This window comes from Elgaria multicarinata, chromosome 9 (genome assembly GCF_023053635.1).
Source record: "Elgaria multicarinata webbii isolate HBS135686 ecotype San Diego chromosome 9, rElgMul1.1.pri, whole genome shotgun sequence".
NCBI lineage: Eukaryota > Metazoa > Chordata > Lepidosauria > Squamata > Anguidae > Elgaria > Elgaria multicarinata.
In genome coordinates, this window is record NC_086179.1 from 56,392,324 (window position 1) to 56,413,795 (window position 21,472).

Here is a 21,472-nt window from a genome sequence, read left to right on the forward strand (position 1 = left end):
GTGGCCAGATCTACACCAAGCAGGATATAGCACTATGAAAGCGGTATATAAGAGGCAGGAGCCACACTACTGCTTTATTGCGGTATTGAAGTGCACGGACTGTTGGTGCCCATGACACCATATACCGCTTTCATAGTGCTGTATCCTGCTTGGTGTGGCTCCTGCCTCTTATATACTGCTTTGATAACGCTTTCATGGTGCTATATCCTGCTTGGTGTAGATCTGGCCTAAGTCACCCTACAAGCCTAAAGAATTGTAATTGGTTGCTGTATCCAAGGTATTGCTAGTAGTAGAAACAGTACAAGAGGTGTTATTCTGCCAGCGGTTACACAAGCACTAGTAAAACAACTCGCTCAAGCAGCACCTAGCCTAACACGTCGTAAAAATGATTGTGCCATGACTTGTGCAAATATAATCAAAGTATTGGATATGACACTTGCACAAGGATGAAAACAGGACTTCTGCGGGCAAGAGAAGCTTGGTGGAAATGAAATGACAACATTGGATACAACCCAATGTTCTGAACTAAAGAGTATTGTGTACTATAAAGAAAGCCATAAGAAACATAAAGCAATTTTACATCCTATAGATTTTTTTGGTTGATTCCACCCCCAAAATGTTATGAATATACAGTCAGAAACAATATTCAGAATTTCTATTCAAAGCATTTTATCTAAAGATAATTAATTTTTACGTAACTTAAATCTAAAAGTCTTTTCCAAAGGCTCCAATTCTTCTCTAATTCCACCTGTAATTCCTTATCCAGAAATCCAATTGATTTCAAAGTAAATCATTCTCATAGTTATTATTGTTTTTAAATGCCTCTTAAAATACCTAGTGTAATTCAGAAGATATAGTATTGTAGATTGTGTGCATGAAATATCACGTGTTCTTAAGTACCTTTTAAATGTCAGGTTAATCTTAAACCACTCAGTCTCCTGCAAATCTTGTTACTGGTGTGTTTTTAATAACTGAAGAGTCAAAGCCTTTCATAGGGTGCAATCCTATACACTGAGCTCAATGAAATTTATTTTCAAGTACACACACACAGGATTGTGCTGATAATCTATTAAAAGGACTGCTCCACAATGGGAAGAACTGATTCACTTGTCTGTACAGGGGAAGCTAGCTATCTTAAGCAAGACTGCTAGAAAAATGCAAAATATTTGGCAGGGACTTCTTGAGATTAATAATAGCTTTAAATTTGCAAAGAAAACTTCCAGTGCAATTTTGTGTTTGTATAATTACAGGTGTGTGTGTGTGTGTGTGTGTCCCCCTTGCTTTCCTCTTGTTATGTATTTCTGTTGCTTTACTAATTGTTGCTATCCAAGTGTCCCTGAATTTGGTGCTGGAATAGGATGGGTAGGCTTATGGGAGGACAGAGGGGTTTGGGGTGGGCTTGCGTGAAACATTTTGGCTTGTTTTTAAAAAGTTGTGTTTGTTGTATGTCTTTTTGTGCTATAAACTGAAATAAGTGTGCTAAATAATAAGAATAAGAAAGAACCATCTTATTACCCCTAAAAGTCCTCTAGTAAAGACTGGCTGATGTGGACAATAGTGCACCAGTCCTTAAGCTGTGCACTACACACATACCTATTGATTTCTGGGTGTAATTCAAAGACAGGATGGCCACAATCACTACTTTATAGACAGCAGTCCTCTCCTTGAAGAGCTGACTGGCCCAAGTCTGGTTTAAAGATAACCGTAAGAAGTTGCCAATCAATAGTTTGCACTTGGATAGCAGATTAAGCATACTCATAGATTATGAGGTCACAATTTTCTCCACTATGGAGAGAGATATTGTAATTCTATTTAAATTATAATAATTATTTCTAAATGTGCCTCTATACATATAAATTAACATACCCTCCAATTGAAAAAAGTACTATTGTTGCAGGCATTGAAGAGGTTGCAACAACATATAGTCAAGCTCTAATATCTCAAATGGACAGAGTAAATATTTTCAAAGATTGTTCTGTGCTCTCACTCCCACCTGCACATTATTTTTAAACAATAATATAGAGATAACACTGTTACCGTAAAACATCCCTTGTTTTACAAGACTGTAAAGGGGGTGGACCTATCTATGTAAGATGGACCTTACTGAAAATAATCAATTACTGTATCAATTACTTTGCAGTATAGCAGCATACCCATACCATCTGATTCCAATACCATATTGGTAACAGTTCCTAATAACTTATCTCTGGCATCTGTTTACCTGGTTGTTTTGAACAGGTTCCAGTTTGTACAGCCTGAGGATGTGGACAAGATCCTTGGTAGAGTGATCCTTGCCTTTCTTGACTGATTAAAGCAGCCAAGTTGAGGCTTGAGAAAATGGTTAAGGAGAGTGATGAATGCCTTTTTATAGGAGTGTGCAATTCCATCCAACCTTAAAATGGCTGTAGCAAGACCTTTATTGGGGGGGGGGGGCTCTCCAGATCTCACCATAGTGGATAATTCCTTATCAGTCCCAAAGTTGCCATTTCTGGGCAAGGTATTTGAGTGAGTAGTGACACCTCAGCTCCAGAGATTCTTGAGTGAAGAGAATTACCTAGATCCATTTTAGTCTGCGTTCAGGCCTGGTTTTAGGTTTGAAACAGCTTTGATCACCTTGGAAGAACCAATCTACACTAGAAATTAGACAGAAGAATCTGCCCCTCTTGATTCTGCTGGAGCTCTTGGAGGCAGTTAATACTGGGATTGTTTAGCTTGGGGAAAAAGGAGGCTAAGGGGACACCTGATAGATTTGTACAAAATTATGCATAGGGATACATTTTTCTCCTTCTCTCATAATAATAGAACCTGGGGTCATTCCATGAAGCTGATTAATCAGAGATTCAGGACAGATAAAAGGAAGTACTTCTTTACACAGAGCATAGTTAAATTATGGAACTCACTACCACAAGATGTAGTGATGGCCACCAATTTGGATGGCTTTAAAAAGGGGTTGGATAACTTCCTGGAGGAGAAGGCTACCAATGGCTACTTAGTCGTAATGGTTATGTGCTACGGCATGTATCCATGACAGTATGCCTACATACAACAGTTGCTGGGGAACATGGGTGGGAGAGTGCTGTTACATCATGTCCTGCTTGTGAGTCCCTGGGTCAGCAGATGGTTGGCCACTGTGTGAACCAAGTGCAGGACTAGATGGACCCTTGCTCTGATACAGCATGGCTCTTATGTTCTTATATTCTTAATACTATAAACTATGGTATCCTCCTGGACTGTTTGGTGAGGATGGGTCTAGGAGTCAGTTCCCAAAGGTGATGTTGGGGACTCTTGTTTGATGCATTGGCCATTGGTGGATGGTATCCCCCAGGAGTCAGTTCTGTTCCCCATGTTATTTAACATGTACATGGAATTACTGGGAGAGGTTGTCTGAAGTGTTTGGAGGTTACCTTTAAAGCCCTAAATGACATGGGTCTGAATTGCCTCTTTTCATTCCAACCTGCCTTCTTACAAAGAACAGGAGAGGCCCTTCTCTGTTTCCCATGTAGGTCAGAAACTTGGTTGACAGTGATGAGAGGCAGGGCCTTCTCTGTGACTGAACCAATATTGTGGAATGCTTTGCACCATGAAGCACAGCCCCCCCTTCCTCCATCTGGATGTCATTTTCCAGTTGAAGACATTTCTGCTCCAGGAGGCTTTTGCCTGCTATGTTTTTGTTTGTTGAGAGGTTACTTTATCTGTGGTCTCTGCATCTATAGTTTTATTGTTCGCCTTTGTGTTTTTATTGGGTTTTTTTTTTAACTGAATGTATCATTTTATATTGTGTTGTGGTTTCAAATTGTGACCCACACTGAGTGGTGCTTGGGCACTAGAAAAGTAGAATATAAATTTCTACATAAAGAAATAAACTACAGGCCTGTTATGTCTTTACCTGGAAAGCACCTGTCTCTCAAAATGGAACACTCAAACCTTTGCCATTCTCTTGTGTAGTTGATTTGCAATTCAATGAAACCCAATAGATCTGCAAGACTAAAGGCAGTGCTTCATGAATGAGACTAAAGGAAGAATTTTACATACACTGTTTTTATAGAGAGTCTGAATGCTATACATGAGCACATGTCTAGACTTTTGTACCACTTTAAAAGGGCTTAAATCAGTAAAAGAATGAAAGCATTCACTCACAGATTTCCCTGGCATAGGCTCATTTCCACTTAAAGCTGGTTAGTAAGATGGGTTCTATAACAGGCTTGAACATGGTGTAATTTAACACAAGCACAGTACTTGGCATTATGTTTATTGTAAAGGCTTTAAAGGTTTGTTGACATCAGTACATATTCAGAGATGACAACTTTCCTGTGCTTTTAATTTGCTTTAACCTTATGATTGATTTACATAGTCAAAATCCAAAATTCTCTCTTCACTCATTTCACTAGAGGTTCCAGGGTAGCTCATGATGAAGCAGTATCTCTGGTGCTGCACAAGAAGGTGGGAAGTGCATTGTCTCTTCACCACATGAAGCCATGTACTCCTAACAACCCTGGTCAATTAAAGCACATGGCTTGATTGCCCTCTGTGCCAAACTGTTGCAGACATAGCTAACAGAGATGAAGGACACACCTGCATATGGATTGCATAGAGGACAATCACCCATCTATGTTTCTTTGGTTCTCCCCTTCCTGCATTATCTAATGAATTTGTCTCGTTTTCCATCTCCAGAGGGAACGTCTCTAGCTTGGTGCTGTGGAGTCCCAAATTCTAAACAGAAGCTGCTTCCATGAAGATATGCCTCAGTTATATCACGAGAGACATCAAATATTCGGTTAAAAATAAGATAAAAAATATTCCATGGGAGCAGTGGTCTTTTGGCGAGATGGACAAAACAGAACTTCATTGGGCGTAAAAGTTTCTGAAGACATTGTGGGTATCTGTTCTTCAATAAAGTATGTTTCTTAAGAATTTTGCACCCTGGATAAAGGAGAGGGTGACTTTGGCTTCAGGTGATGCTCTTCCACTTCAATAGGTCTGGCAACTCTTCCACAAAGTTGGAAGAAATGCCAGAACAGGAATATTGCGAGGATAATAAAATGCTGCTGAAAGACTTAGGTTTCTATTGCTGCCATGTCTTATAATCACAAGCATTTGAGAAGTATGGTTTGAGGTGCCTTGCCTAGATGCTAAACATGAGTGTTACTGAGGCAAAAGAACAAAGGACAATTTGCTTAGCAATGGTGGCTGTTGCCCAGAAGCAGCTAAAGTAAAAACAGCACCTCCTAGTGCTGCGTTCAGGAACTGTTACTTAGTACAAACCCATAGACTAGGGCGACCATATGAAAAGGAGGCCAGGGCTCCTGTATCTTGAACAGTTGCTAGAAAAGGGAATTTCAGCAGGTGTCATTTGTATGCATTCACCACCTGGTGAAATTTCCTTTCCATCACAACAGTTACAGCTGAAGGAGCTATACTAGAGTGAGCAAATACAAAAAGGAACCCTCCTGCAGCTTTAACTGTTGTGATACATAGGGAAATTCCCTTTTCTGTACAACTGTTAAAAATACATGAGCCCTGTCCTGGTCACCCTACCATAGACACTATTTTCGAATACTCTCAGCAATGGTTAATGACAGAAAATTACATTTAGAAAAATAAAACTCAGCAGCTTCTTTCAGTCTTATCTCAATCTTTCAATATCATTGGACACAAGGGTACTTGGGTTTTATGCACAGCAAAAAGCCATTTCAAACAGCTACTCTGCACAGGATTAAATTTGTTTTTGTTTGCTTGGATTGCACCATGGTCATGTAAAGGAATCAAAAATAAAATTGCCAATATCATAAACCTATTGGGCAACCACACTTGGAATACTGTGTAAAGTTCTGGTTAATACACCTCAAAAAAGATATTCTAGAGCCAGAAAAGGTGCAGAAAAGAGTAACCAAAAGAGGCTGGAGCAAACCCCTATGTATGAAGAAATGTTACAATTCACTGAAGCAACCCGCTATCAAGAAAAGTTACAAAAGTGACTATTTCACTTAGAAAAGAGGCAGGTAAGGGGAGACATGATAGAGGTGTGCAAAATTATGCATGGTGCAGAGAGGGAGATATTTTTCTCCCTCTCTCCTAATACTAGAACCTGGAATTATTCCATAGAGCTGAATGGTGGGATATTCAGAACAGATAAAAAGATGTACTTCTTCATGCAGAGCAAAGTCAAACTATGGAATTTGCTACCACAAGTTGTAGTGATGGTCACCAACTTAGATGGCTTTAAAAGGGGATTAAATTAATTCCTAGAGGAATTCCTATCAATAGCTGTTACTCATGACAGCTGTATATTACCTCCAGTATCAGAGAGTATGCATCTCAATACTAGTTGCTGTAGGAGGGTGCTATTGCACTCATCTCCTACTTGTGAGCTTTCCATAATGTTAAGGTTGACCATTACGTGAACAGAAAGCTGGCCTATTGTCTGATCCACCACAGCTCTTCTTTTGACGTGGAGGAACTAAACCATACTATGGCATACCACTGCCATTAAGAATAAGAGTAAACAAGATTTTATACCACTCAAATTCAACAAGGAAAGCTACTGTACACTCAGCTGGGAATAAGTCCCACCAGCAGAACTTACTGGATCCTGGTAAATATGCATAGTATGAGGCTATAGAGAACAGGCTGAAAACCCTTTTAACTCTGAACTAGTGTGGACTACATCCTTATCAGTTGACCCATTATGAGTTCCTGGCTTACCACAGTTCTTTCCAAACACTGGGCCAGGATTCATCAGTGAGTCACGGACAAATTCCACATAGGTTGCTCAGGATGTTAATTATAGTTGTTGGAAACCATGTGATGAATGAGACCTAGCAAAGTAATTTCGAACTAAGTGAAGGTATGGGACCCAACTTGCAGATTCTTTCTAAACTAAGACAAAATCCTATTAGTAAATGTCCGGGTTCTACTTTTGGGAAACACTGTGTCAATCAGCTAATTGACATGTGCGTATATCTCACATGATATCCTATCAATGACACATAGTTCAATGTGTAAATTGCCAGCATTGAATAGCAATGTGTCTGAAGACAAAACTGAAGACTACCGTATTTCTTCGATTCTAAGATGCCATCAATTGTAAGGCGCACACTAATTTCAGTACCATCAACAGAAAAAAAAGCTTTGATTCTAAGAAATAATAAACGCTCCCGCGATTCTAAGACGCACCCCATTTTTAGAGATGTTTATATGGGGGAAAAAGTGTGTCTTAGAATCGAAGAAATACAGTATGTTATTCTGTTCCTGCCTAAGGCTGGCCACTTTTATTTTGAAGGAAAGCAGCAGTGTGAGGTCCTGATCCAGAACACACTCCTGATTTAGAGCTTCATCCCATGTACCTGTTTCCCTCAAATTATCCTCTACAGCGCTAAGCTGTCACCATTGTTGTTGCTACTGGGCAGCAAGATCCTTTGCATACCAGGAAATGGCTTTAAGGGGGGAATGCAAAAAAAATCATAAAAAATCAATGGATGACCCAATCCGATTCAAATTTGGAATGCTTAAAGCTTAATATCTATTACTGTGCCAATTTTGATGCCTTTACCTTTAAACCTTACACAGACGTAAGCATTTGTTTAATTTTTCTTCAAATCCTGCTCCTGCGCCCTAGTAGCTGCTCAGAAAACAACAAATGATACGCTCGAAAACTAGTAGCAAAAGAATGCACTTCTTTTGGTTAAGAAGTACAATTAAAGCAGGATGCATGGGAGTACTTCACAATAAAAGCAGATTATAAGATGGAAAACTTCGGAGTCCTTTGCACGCAATTCGCGGTGATTGCACAGTATAACGCTGGTGTGATAAAGCTCTAAGATTGAGGTGCTGCTGACCCAGTTTCTTGCAAAAGAAAAATCCCTGCTAGCTACTTTTGACTGCCATGGGTTTCTTGGGAGAATAAACTGCAGTCAGAGGCTGAGTTCAGACAACACGCTAATCAACCGGGCGGGGTGGGGGGTATAGGAACAAAATGGAAAACAACCGTTGATTAGTGTGTCGTCCGAACTCAGCCAGAGTGTTGGTTTTCAGTGGGAAATCAGTGCAGGGCTCCAATCCAAATCAAATGTATGTTTCAGATTGGGGCCCACAAGCCCGCTTTTCCTTCAAAATAAAAGTTTCCAGCTTACGCATGTTTTTTAAAAGAGCAATGAAAATGTAATGTGTAGTTTAGCCTTCTCGCGATGTGAGTTGATGCTCTGGTGTTTATGGGCATTTCACATATGCATCGTAATCACTTGATGTTAAAAGTAATGAAAATGCACAGGGGAACTCAATTTTATTACATTCACATGAGGATCTTAACCATAAAAAATATCACTGGCATGCAATTGCTTACTAGGAACAGATTAGGCAATGGAGATACAGTTGTATACATTGGTTGGATTGAGAGCAGCCCCTCAAATTAAAGGGTGCCCTTGGCACATGAGGCAGAAAATCCCACAAGCACTTCTCTTCCATCCCTAGCATCCTATAACTTCTGCCTGAGCTAGCTGCCTCCCTCTGCCTAGTGGCCATAGAAAGAATTGGAATACAGTGGGGGCTCTCCGCTGGAAGAAGAGGGCAGGGTGGCAATTTTCACTGTTTTCCCCTTCCCCCTAACAGCCCCCAGCACCACCTCACACATAGTCTTGGATGATCTTCCAACACTCCAAAGCAGATTTTAGGAGGCTGCAGGGGAAGGCGGAAGCAACAAAACTCCCTTCCCACTTTCCACCTGCAAGATCATCCAGTTCAGAGAGTTCTGCTCTGTACAACTCTAGATCCAACCCAGTGACTGTTGTGAATGGCAGCAGAAATGACACCTCTCTAATCCCATCATCTGATTAGAACTTTGTGCATTAGTGTGTTACTCTGATGTCACAACGTTCCCTAAAGCAGCATGGTGCTCTCTCTCCCAAAGAGTGAGGGAATATATCATCAGGCAAAATAACAGTAACACATGGATTTAGGGCTTGTCAGTCTCTTCTCTACCACACCAGCAACACCATTTTAACTTTTTAAAATTTTACCAGTGTAATTCTATACATATCTATATAAGTAGTGCTGAGTTCCACAGGGCTTACTCCCAGGTAAGTGAGTATAGGATTGCAGCCTGAATACTCTGAGACTAAGATATCTGAAGGACCAGCTACTCCCATATGAACCTATCCATGTGTTAAGATCGATATCAGAGGTACTGATCTATATTCCTCCACTCCGCCATTTTAGGTGTAACAGACAGCTCTAGAGACAGGGTCTTTTCAGTAAGGGCATCTAAATTATGGAATGCCCTCCCATAAGAGTTGTGTCTGGCCTCATCACTGCTAGCTAAAAGTCATTACTATTTCAGCCGGCATTTGGGTCATTATGTTATTTGATTTGGATATGTGATACACCTTTATGGTTTTAGATTTGCTGTGAGTTCTGTGGTCTTGTTTTATTATTTTAAGGGGTCTTTTGGACTGAAATGCAGACTATAAATATTTTAAATAAATAAAATTCCCACTGCAGCTTAAGCAAGCCTTGATGCACACTACCTGAGAGTAAGTTCCAATGAATACAATAAGATTTACTTCTGCGTAGGCATATATACCATAGTGCCATGGGTCTCTGAAGTAATGGGTATGCACATCTGTGACAGCACACACAACTTCAGTTTTATATGCTTGTAGCTATTTGCTTATTTGCAAAGAAAGAAGAAAAATTAGTGAAATTCTCATGATCCCTTTATCTTTACAAATATCTTAACTTGAGAAGTTGTGTGCATATAAGCCATCAAAAAATATTGTTGCTTTCAGTAAATGTTGAAAAGTTCTTTGAGTAATACAGAGAAATACATATCAGCTCATAAAAATTCTTGGCAGCAACACGCTCGGTGTCACTTTCTTTCAAAGATTGCCTCTCCTGCTTTGAATCTGTAAAAAGCTACTGAATTTTATCTGAAAAACCAAGTGATCCATTTTGTCTGGGACTTAGAGAAGCTGTTGCAACATTATAAAAACTTAACTTCCTGGTATAGGTAGTGTGTCTGTTTCTAATGTGTTTTTAATTGGATGTAAGAAAACAATAGTTTTTGAACATTCACACACCCTTCTAAACCAGATGAAGAAACAAATAGGAGAAAATGGGTGTGGTCTTCAGTCTAGATTTTCCAAACAACACCAACAAAATAACAAAAAGGACTGCAGCCTCCTTAAGGGGAGGGGGGAGTGTACAACATCTGCACTGCTGAATAACATAATAACAAAGCTGATTAGTAGATCGTAGAATAATATTCTAATTTCCTAACAATTTGCTATTAGGAGTAACAGCCACCAGAGGGCCTCCTTACCCTAACAGCAGTTATGGGCACATAATCCCTGTTAAATAATTGGCACCAACTGAAGAGAACATCCTTACTGATAACATCTAGTACAGATTGTTGAAGATGTCATGAATCAACACTTTAAAAACAAAAATCACTAATGAAACAGATGAGAACACTAAAGTGAGTGCAATGATAATTGCCCATTGAACAAACTGGCAATTTAAAATTATAAGATTTAAATTAAAATTAAGTTATTCTAAGGCTTCAATCCCATACACATTTATTTGGCCCCCACTGGACTTTCTTCCAAATAAACATGCATAGAATTGTGCTGCAGAGTTTCTAGAAGAAAAGTATGATATATTGAACTTGCCTTTGTTTTTATTTTCTTACTCTGGAAACATTTCCAAGTGGGAAAAAAATAAAATATCAAGCTGACAGTTGGGTTTATTTCCATTTTTAATCAATGAATGGTTTACTTAGCATTGCATTTAAACAGAATTTACATTCCATGCAAGTTTTAATACACACGCACACACATATATACACCATATCCTCAGAAAGATGTTGTTTAATACAATAACAATTAAACACTGCATTCCTGATATTGACACAATGTTTTTGATAATTAATTTCCATCCAAAACCAGTAAGGTATGGGCACAGCAGCTGCTTGAAAGCTACTGAGACAGAAGCTCTATTGAAAGCAATGGCAATTTCCTGAGAGCAATGTGAGAACTTCACACTGCAATCCAGCTGAAATAAGTTGGTCTAATTTTGGCAAAAATTCAGCTTCGACCTTGAAGGCCTGGAGACTAGAAAACAGGTGATTTTAACAAGTGCATGCCAGCTCCTCCTCCCAAAACGGAGCTTGTTATCAGCAGCTAAATCTCACAAAGAAAACAGGTTTCTTGACACCACCACCCTTCACTCAGCAGTTAGCTAAGGCCAAAAGAGCGAAGAAGAAGCTGTTGGTATTGGATGCAAATAGGGTTTATCACACTTAACCACCTCCAGCTAGATTTCACATGATTCCTTAGGCCATCCTTTGCTAGCAGCCTGACCTTCTGGTATTAAATAGAAAGCTGCCATTAGCCATGATTCTCTATGAAAGTAATTAGTTTCATTCTGTCCCTTAGCATCTCTATAGTAAAAAGTAGAAGCCCTACATAACCTCTATTGGAAATCACAATGTCCACAAGATGGACCTGCAAGAAGTGTTGCAGCGTGGAGTAACAAACAATACATAATGGCCATTCCAGGAACCACCATTTCTATTTAAGGTGACCCCCCTTTCCTCCCCTCCTTAGCTACATTCCAAAGGGAGAAGGTCAACAGGTACAGATTTCCTCAGCAGACAGATGCAGTGATAGGGGAATGCTTCACTTGTTGAATGTCTCCTTGTCCTGCAGCTTTCCACCCTTGCTTGGTGGGGACCAAGTGGCAACTGTTTACTTACTGTTTTCTATTCCCTTCTCCTTCATCCACAGCCATTATCCCCCATCACATCCCTGCACTGACCTCACCTAGCTTGGTACAGGATAGATTGTTTTTTATACACCTTCAGCCAGCAGGACCAGCCTGCAGATTAGTATGATAGATGTAATCTTTTTTTAAAGACCCAAACACAGAACTAATTTGCATGGATATTATTTTGCTTTGCTTTCCCAGCCATGGGACATGGAACTACAAAATATTTGGAAATTATATATAGAGAGATTCATGCAAACTTTGCTTGCAGCCCACTATTAATTTCTTGCATTGCAAACTTTGAAAGATTAATCTCATGAAATTGTAAAGTACAAATACAAGCAGCTGCTGGTACCACCTGCTTCTCAAAGTCTCCTCTAATAAAATAATAACCAAAACATAAAGGAAAGGAAAGACAGTTATCCCTGAAACTAAATGTTGGCCAGTCAGAACACAAAACACAGCTGCTGATTAATAGCACAGAATCCGCTGTTCTTCCAAGATCCCTCTGTATTTCAATGGTTTGTGCACTCTGACTATCTGGCTGGGTTCAGACAACATGATAACAGTGGTTTCAGTAGCCAACCATCAGTTGAGTTGTCAACGGTTGGTTATTGGCCAGGTTTGGACAACACGCTAATCAACGGGAGGGTGGTGGTAACTGGAACAAAATGGAAGTCAACCATTGATTACCGTGTTGTCCGAACTCAGCCATCATGTGGGGAGTACCCACAAAATAACCAACTGTGAGTTGACTATTAACCCACCATTGAGTAAAGTAAGGTGACCACATGAAAAGGAGGACATGGCTCCTGTATCTTTAACAGTTGCATAGAAAAAGGAATTTCAGCAGGTGTCATTTGTATGCATGTCACACCTGGTGAAACTTCCTCCTCATCACAACAGTTACAGCTACAGGAGCTATACTGTGACCAGATTTAAAAGAGGGCAGGGCACCTGCAGCTTTAACTATTGTGATGAAGAGGGAATTTCACCAGGTTCTCCATATATACAAATGACACGTGCTGAAATTCCCTTTTCAATACAACTGTTAAAGATACAGGAGCCCTGTCCTCCTTTTCATATGGTCACCCTAAGTAAAGTGTTGTCTGAACACAGCCTCTGTGTAAATTCTCACAGGATGAGAAACCGCCACATAAAATTATTTCCTTTGTTCTTTCCAAGTCTGTACATGAGGAGTGTTGAATCACATGCCAAATTCAGCCTTCCATGCCCCCAGCCACTGATGGTTTGGTGGTTTCCCAACTTTTGTGCAATTTCTCCCCATTCTAAAAAGTTAATGCCTCTTCTAAGGCTTCTGGCCATTCCGTATTTGCCTTCAGTCCCACCCACCATAGTGATACAGCCCTTGAGAGTTTCTCGAAAATCCCTTAGGCTGAAAGAGGTGTGCTGCCCCTGCTTTGCTCTACCAGCCATCAATATCTTCACTGAGATTTCCCAGACATTGGAAACAGTTTGCTTCAGTCACGTTTATTTAAGTAAATGTTGGTGTTGTTTTTAAAAAAACAACCAACAGTCCAACATTGTTTGAAACAAACTGCACCCTAATGATAAATATACACACACACACACAGAGAGAGAGAGAGAGAGCACTTTGTCTGAGATCTTTCTCAATTAACACATAAATTATTGTTTTTTGCACATCTATATCCACAGGTTTGATCTGTTGAAAGATGAAAAGGCATCTTCGGTGTCAAATAAAAACTATTTCTGTGTGGATTGTTTTCCTCTTCGCCCTTAAAATTCCCAAGAAAGCATATGCTAGAATACAAAATTACATACACAGAGAGAGAGAGAGAGAGAGCTAGACAAATAAAAGTTCAATATTATAAACTACAGCAAATAAATACTACCATTATGCCTGTAAAAGAAGTTTTTCCGGAGGTGTAGCGTGTTTGATTGTTGTGGCAAAAGCAACAGAAAACCTTGTGGCACATTGAAGACTGACACATTAAAGGTGCAATCCTATGCATGTTTAGACAGAAAGAAGTCGTACAACTCTGCATTCCCCAGCCAGCCATGCTGGGAGTTGTAGGACTGCACCTTTATTCTGGCATAAGTTTTTGTGGATCACAGCCCACTTCAAAAGAATAAATGTGTTAGGCTTTAAGGTGCCACAAGACTCTTCGACGATAAAATAAGAAAGCCACAGGAGGTACAAACCAAGAAGAAGAAAAAGCAAAGCAGTCAATTAGAGAGGGCTGAGCCCGGCCAAATGCCCGGTGGGGCATCGGGATTCCCGCCCACATGGACCCCGGCTGCTACTGGACTTGATTCGCCGAGAGACCCTTCTGGCAGAAAGACCCCTTCGGAAGGCGTCCTCGGCGCCACCTAGCGCAGCGGAGCGGGAGCGCCTGCTCTCTCCAGGGCACGTCCCCCTCTCGCCGTCCCGCTCATAAGTGCTGCGGCTGCCAAGAGGTAAACCCACCCCAAGCAGCAGCAGCAAAAGGCAGGCAGAGCCAGCCCTGACTGTACCGAGCTGGGACTCACTCCGCCTGGGGCGTGCGTGCGAAGGAGAAGGCAGCGCGAGAGAGAAGCGGAGGGAGCCGTCGAAGCCCTCGCCTGAGGAAGGAGGACTTCTCAGCCTCCACTCCAGCCCTCACCTCTCCTGCCCCGCGGGACCATCCGAAGTCAAGGGCGGCATGGCCGGGGTTGGAAGCAGCGCCGGAGGCTCAGCGGCGCTCTGGCTCCTCTGCGGCGTGGTATTCCTGAACAGGCTGCCGCCTGCGCGCGCCGCGCAGCCCCAAGAAGACACCCTCTACATGTGGATCGACGCGCATCAAGCCCGCGTGCTGATAGGTAAGGAAGGCGCTGCGCTCGAGCCGGGCTTGGCGCGGGAGGGGAGGGGGACGCGGTGCAGCGAGGGCTGGACCTGGGGGCCAAAGTCGGGGCGAGGGGTGCAATGGCCACCCAGAGAGCGGCAGGGAAGGAGGGCAGTGAAAGCAAACTCCATTTTATTCCTGTCGTCATGATAAGTCCAGTGAGCTTAAAATGCACAACTGCACATGGTCCTCAGAGTACTTGGCTGAGTTCGGACAACACGCTAATCAACTGGGGTCGGGGCGGGTAATAAGAACTGAATGGGAAACAACTGTTGATTAGCGTGTCGTCCGAACTCAGCCCTTTTGTGTGAGTTTTAAATCAGGGTTGGCAAACATTCTAACCTATAAGGAATGTAGAAGCAGTTGTAAAGCATGGAATAGTAGTGGTGGTGAAGAGAAATGTCAGTCGTGTGCTTCACAGCTGCAGTAATACACAAGGCTGTTTAAATCGTGCCCCCCTCACCCCAAATAAGACCATTAAGTCCAGTGGCTAAAATTACCTCACTGCACTAGTACTTGCCACAACCTCTAGCCAGCATGCCTGCTTGGGGGGAAGAGTTTGGGCTAGGTCAGATAGATACAGGTGAAGAAGTTCTTGTACAGTTCCTTGGGTCCTCTCTTCTTGCAACATTATCAGCACTATACCCATTTACCTGGGAGTAAGTGCCATTAAACTCCACAGGTCTTACTTCTGAGTAGACATGCATAGGACTGTGCTCCAGACTGCATTGAGGAGGTCGATGGAGCAGAGTTTGGCCATGCTGCTGAAATATATTTGTTCATTCAAACAAATTCATTCAGAGTTACACTATGGAATCTGTTACCACAAGATGTAGTAGTAATGGCCACCAACTTGGGTGGCTTTAAATGGTGATTTGACCAATTCACGGAGGCTAGTGATATTTATTTGTCATGATGGCTATTTATTATCTCCAGTATTGGAGGCAGTATGCTGGGGCACACGAGAGGAAGGGTGCTGTGGCACTCATGTTCTGTTTGTGGGATTCCCATAGGCAGCTGGTTGGTCCCTGTAGGAACAGGATGCCAGACTTGGATCTGATTGCACATGGTTCTTATGCCCTGAGGTTCAAATATATCCACAGAGGCAATCCCTTGCATGTTTACTTTAAAGTAAGGGCAATACTGGAATTATAGTTGGGGGGGGGGGGAGGTAGGAGGTCCTTTATGAAATCTACAAGTCTCCCTCACAAGACTGCACCCAATTTTAACCAAATCTTGGCTTCCTCCAAACAAAATCACAAAAACGGTAGCTAAGGGGGCTATCATAAATGGAGAAGTGGGTGGGCCCCCTCCCCCCCCACTAATTCTAGCACTAAACACAGTGGGATTTCCTCCCATATATGACACCATAGGATAGCAGCCCAAAGCTGAATGGCTAAGCATGCATCTCGTATGTAGAAGCATATTGACTTCCTTGTACTGAATTCTTTAAATGCTTTAATGTGCCTTGGAAAAAGGAAGGGGAGGGGGTAGGAAGAAAGATCAAATGGGCCGCATTTTCTACACAGAAAGCTCTTCTGTGCAGCACAAGGAGAAATGTGAAAACAGCAGGTAGATCATGGGTGATGATTGCACGGGTGTATCTCTCCTGTGCTGAAAGCAGCTCCATCCTGCTTGCTTTTTTTTTTTTTTTTGCACAGAAAGCCACATGTAAACATTGTCATGGGCCATGATCACATTTGCACAGGTCTGTTATTATACAGTCTCCCATATGCTGTAGAAAAGCACAGCTTCCTCGTTTGTGTACGTGCAGCTGTATAGGAGTGTATGCAATTGTCCCACGTGACAATCTGCAATGTGGTTTGCACACTTTTCCTTCCACAGAACTGCTTTCCATGTAGGGAGCTTGAGCAGCCCTTGGGAGAAGCCTCCATGTTTGTCTGCCTTTAAAAACTCTTTGGGGTAAACTTTGCTTTTCGTCCCACATTAGGATTTAATCTCCCACCTGTTTCGAGTTAATTGGTTTTGTTCTACAGGCTTTGAAGAGGACATTCTGATTGTTTCAGAGGGGAAAATGGCCCCATTCACTCATGACTTCAGAAAAGCCCAACAAAGAATGCCAGCCATCCCGGTCAATATTCACTCTATGAACTTCACCTGGCAAGCAACTGGAAGAGTAAGTAGAATCTGAGATTAGGAAAAACTGGTGCAGCTTGGGACGGGTGAGGTGGGCAGGGGAGGAGGCTGGCCAAGAAGAGCAATATGTTTAACTGGAGCAAATATTTAGTTTATATAAAATATTTATGGAAAGTTTTTCAGGAGTGTGCCAAAAAGTTGCTACAAAGTGGTGCCTTGAATCGTCTGTCATGAGAAATATTAATAAATCAACTATATGGCAGTCAAAAATATACAGCATTCCTTCTCTCTTTCTCTCCCACTTCCCTTCAATGAAACTCTATTCCTAAACCAGTAAATATTTATTTATTTATTTATTACATTTCTATACCACCCAATAGCCAAAACTCTCTGGGCAGTTCACAGTGCACAGCATAGTCTCATTCAAAGATATCAGCAGGTGTAATAGGGCACCTTATAGGACAGCCTTTCCCAATCTGGGTCTCTCCAGATGTTTTGGACTTCAACTCCCATCAACCCCAGGCAGTATGGCCAAGAATTATTGTAATCCAAACCATCTGGAGGGCGCCAAGTTGGATAAGGTTGTTATATGGTATCCCAGCCTTCCCCAATGTGGTGTCTTGCATATGTATTGGACTGCTACTCTCAGAATCTTCCAGTCTAACGCAAATGGAAAGCACCAGGTTGGAAAAGGCTGGAACACACATGATCAGAAGGAAAAGAAAATTGAAAGCGTGATCTTGAGGATGAAAGAATATTGTAGCCGAAAAGAGGTGAAAGGCCGATAATGGGTTTCATGAAATAGTTTTCAAGGAACATAGTAACTAATCTTATGCTTTACATAACACCCCATTCCTGAAAGCATTTCAGCATAGTGAATGATACAGGAGGGTTTAAGGCAGGGCCAGCATCAAGGGTGGGCATGATTGGGCACCTGCCAAGGGCTGACACTCCAGCAGGGCTCCACTGAGCCCCCTGGACTTCCTCACCCTCTTCACCATTGCAGCCTCCTTGTTCTGGCCCAGACAACAGTGATGGTGGTAAGGAGGAACAGTAGATGCTACTTCCTACTTGCCTATTGGCTCTTTGCCTATCAAGCAAGCAAGTAGTAACAATGTTGAGAGAGAAGATGTGGAGCAATAGCTGCTGGTGACAATAGAAGTGAGAAGATTGACTCATGGAGGAAGGGGGCCCATTGAGGTGTCTTGCCCAAGGGATCCCAAAAACCTGGTGCAAGGTACTTCATATACATCATTTCAATCATCTTTACAACTACCCTGTAAGGTAGATCAGTATCTGTCTTGAAACCCTGGAGAACCGCTGCCAGTACTGAGCCAGATGAACCAATGGTCTGACTCGTATAAAGCAACTTACTGTGAAGCTTCACCTGCATTACAGATCTTGGGTTGAAGTTGAGAAATAGCAGCTCTCATAAAGCCACCTAATGATCAAGGCAAGCTTTGAAGCACTTCCTTGTTTCGGAGCTTAGCCTCTCACAACCCAACGCTAGCTGTTCGTTTTATTCAGGAGTAAGTCCTGTGATCAATGGAGCTTGCTCCAGGAAAAGATACACATGATTGAGACTTTAGCCATTATGCTACACTAGCCTTTGGATTTCAGTGTCATGACTTGTGTCAGTACTTGGTTCCAAAATGGCATCATTGTTCAAATTAACACTTTGAATTTTTATATTAAGAAATTTATGCTTGTACCTAAAGAACTGCTGAGAAAACACTGTGCAGGCAAGCAGATTTGTTAGGACACAATACCATGTCCAAATGATGGAATATTGCCATCTATTGGTCCTCCAAACCTCTGTTTAGGGAAACATTTATAGGAATGCCTGGTGTGTGATGTACTTCAACAAATACATGGGTAATTTGACACACTGGCAGCATATGGTGCATCAAAGTTACAGGGGTCTGAGTTACAATGTTACAATGTCGGAAAATAGACGTTGAGTTTTCATGTTGGATTTTTTTAAAAAAAAGGTTTTTAAACAATAAGCAGCAGTATTTATATTAGGTTGGATCCTGGCCAAGTTAGTTACAAGTTAGTTCCCTTGAAATGAATGGGACAAGTTACAAAACAATCCTATACATGGCTAATTTAAAGCAAGTCCCACTGACTTTGTCATGACAAACTTAAGCCCCATTGATTTCAGTGGATCTAAAGCACGATTAACATGCAGCATAGACAACTGTCACTGTGGTTAATGGGACTTACATATTTAGGATTGTGGTCTTAGTCTGGATCCAGCCCAGTATTAACCCTGAAAGAGTCTTTCAAGAAGTAGGCAAGCCTTTAAATGCAGACTGCTAATATGATGATATAGTCTTTTATAGTAACTGTTGGATGTGTTTATAAAGGCTTCCTTCTTCTCTTGGCATTGTTATGATTAACTCAGTAAGATTATTCTGCAATAGGATTCTCTGGGCCATTTCACACAATCGCATGGCTAATTTAAGCCATGGTGGGTTGTAGTGCATGCTGGCAGCCATTATGAATATTCAAGCCACAGCAGGCAAGCGCTGCAACTTATGATGTGCAAACCTAGGGTGTATTGTTGTCATGGTTAACAAACCACTCACTACCCAACAGTAGCCCATGGGTTGTGGGTGGTTTCTTAATGATGGCAACAACCCACCTGTGCCAGGTTTGCACATCATGATAAGCCATGGCAACCACTTGCTGCAGCTTGAATATTCACAATGGCTGCTGGCATGCGCTGCAACCTACCATGGCTTAAATAACCCACGGTGGGCTATGAAAAGTGTGTAGACAAAATCTAAACAAAAGAAGTTGGAATGTGTGTATCATATGCAGTTTGTTAGAGAATAAATCATCTTGCTATTCTCCTCTAGCTTTGCTTATCACCTATTTATTCTGAAGTGCTGTTATTTATCAGAGGATAGAGCTATTCATTTTGTGGGAATGGTTGAATCATGCTTGCTCTGGTTACCATGTCTGGGTCTGTTGTGCCCTTACATGCTTCTTCCATCAATTCTGGCTGCCAGACAAGCCTATTTTCCTACCTGTAACTCACATGGGTAATAGGTTGTGTGTGTGTGTTTTGGTTAGCAGGGTTGCTACAGAAGTGTGTTTGTATATGACTTCTCAAGTTGCTTTAGGCAGCCATTCAGTTCTCCATGAGTTTTTGTTTTTGTTTTGCAAAATAAAAATAGGTATCTATGAGGGTGCAAAGAAATGCCAACCCCCACCCCGCCAACAAACCCTTACTAGCACAATAGAAGAAACAAAGGCAAAAAAAGATGTGCAAAGCTTAGAAATAGAACCAGCAGTCTTTATGGTAAAAGATGGTCAACTTCTCAGTTAAAAGAGTACACAGTCAGATGCAAAACTGGTCTGAGCCCTGTGAACCAATACTGTATCCATCTCCCCTATCATAAAATGTAATGTACGCAAGCCCAAAGTGGCAGCATTGCTGTATGATGGGGTGTAGGATCTCAGGTCTGGAAAAAAAATTAAGCCTCTTAGGGTTGCCCCAATGGCCATGGACCTTTCCCAAGCTGCCAGTCATTTGGTGGTTGCCCTGTTTTTGTGTGTGTGTGTTTCCCCGCATTCTAAAAGGTTGAAACGTTGTATAATTTTAGCTGTATGCCACCCTGAGAGCCTGGTGATATCGGTCAAGATACAAATGTTTAAATAAATAAATGCCTCTCTTAAGGTTTATTGTCTGGCAGTAAGCACCTTAACCTAATGAGCCTGTTCAAACAACACGCTAAGCCATGGTTTAGCCACTAACCCTTTTGCAGCAAATGGTTAGTGAGTGTGTTTAAATCGTGGTTATGTAGCCACCGTGGTTAGGAATGGTTCACACAACATGCTGAGCCATAATGTTTAGCTCACAATGGTTAACAGCCATGTCTTAGTATGTCGTCTGAACAGAGCCAATATAGGCTTGGGTTTTGCCCCTGGCCCTACCCACAACAAGAATGTAGCCCCAAGAGCTTCTCCAAAATTAAATTTAGTTCTCAGGCTGATGGAAGTAATTTTTGCAACTGTTACCGTCTTGCTTTCCAAAGTACTTGTGTGCTAACTTTTCCATACTTGTAGAACGAGATTGTTCCATTGAGGGTGGTAAGAAAGAGACAGACCCACCCACCCCAATCTTGGGGTTTAAACTTGGCCACAACCTGAGTAGGTGTGTGACGGTCGCTGGGCCAGCTGGGCCTCTCAGCTCAATTTTTTGACAACTGTTGGGGCCCAATGACACAAACCATATACTGCTTTCATACCACTTTCATAGTGTTATATCCTGCTTGGTGTAGATGTGTCATGGCCCTCAACAGTTGTCAGTGCACTTCAGAACTACTATAAAGCAGTAGTGTAAATCCTGCCTTTTATATGCCACTTCCATACTGCTTTCATAGTGGAATATCCTACTTAGTGTAGATGAGCCCAGTGTCTGCGATTGGCATACGGGACAATTAGATTTCCTCCCCTCCCCCTACTTTTATCCAAAGGTGCTATAATATTTGAACAAAACGATGGTGGTGAGCTTCTGTGCAAATAGTCATTCAAAATAATTGCTGAAGGTTCATCAACAACTGCCCCCATAATACTTGGGTGGCTTTGGCATGCAGTTCTTCCCATTCTTTTTTGAAACCATCCTTTCATTCACAACACAGCACAGTTCACATTTTCCTCAATGTTTCGTGTTTCTTATATTTTGAACCCCCCTTTAAACCAGTTGCCTCAGAAGGCGGCTTTTCATAGCCATCAACATATGACTACTTTGAATAGCATGGTAG

At 41.7% G+C, this 21,472-nt stretch overlaps 1 protein-coding gene across 1 annotated transcript in view; it reads left to right on the top strand.

Annotated features, from left to right (window-relative positions):
• Positions 1–14,247: 14,247 nt before the first annotated feature.
• WIF1 (WNT inhibitory factor 1) overlaps positions 14,248–21,472 on the top strand; it is a 44,354-nt gene continuing 37,129 nt past the window's right edge. The window contains exons 1-2 of the mRNA XM_063134775.1: positions 14,248–14,577; positions 16,598–16,737. Of these exons, the coding sequence (XP_062990845.1) occupies positions 14,421–14,577; positions 16,598–16,737 (297 nt within the window). The 5' untranslated portion in view covers positions 14,248–14,420. The remainder of the gene's footprint in view (positions 14,578–16,597; positions 16,738–21,472) is intronic.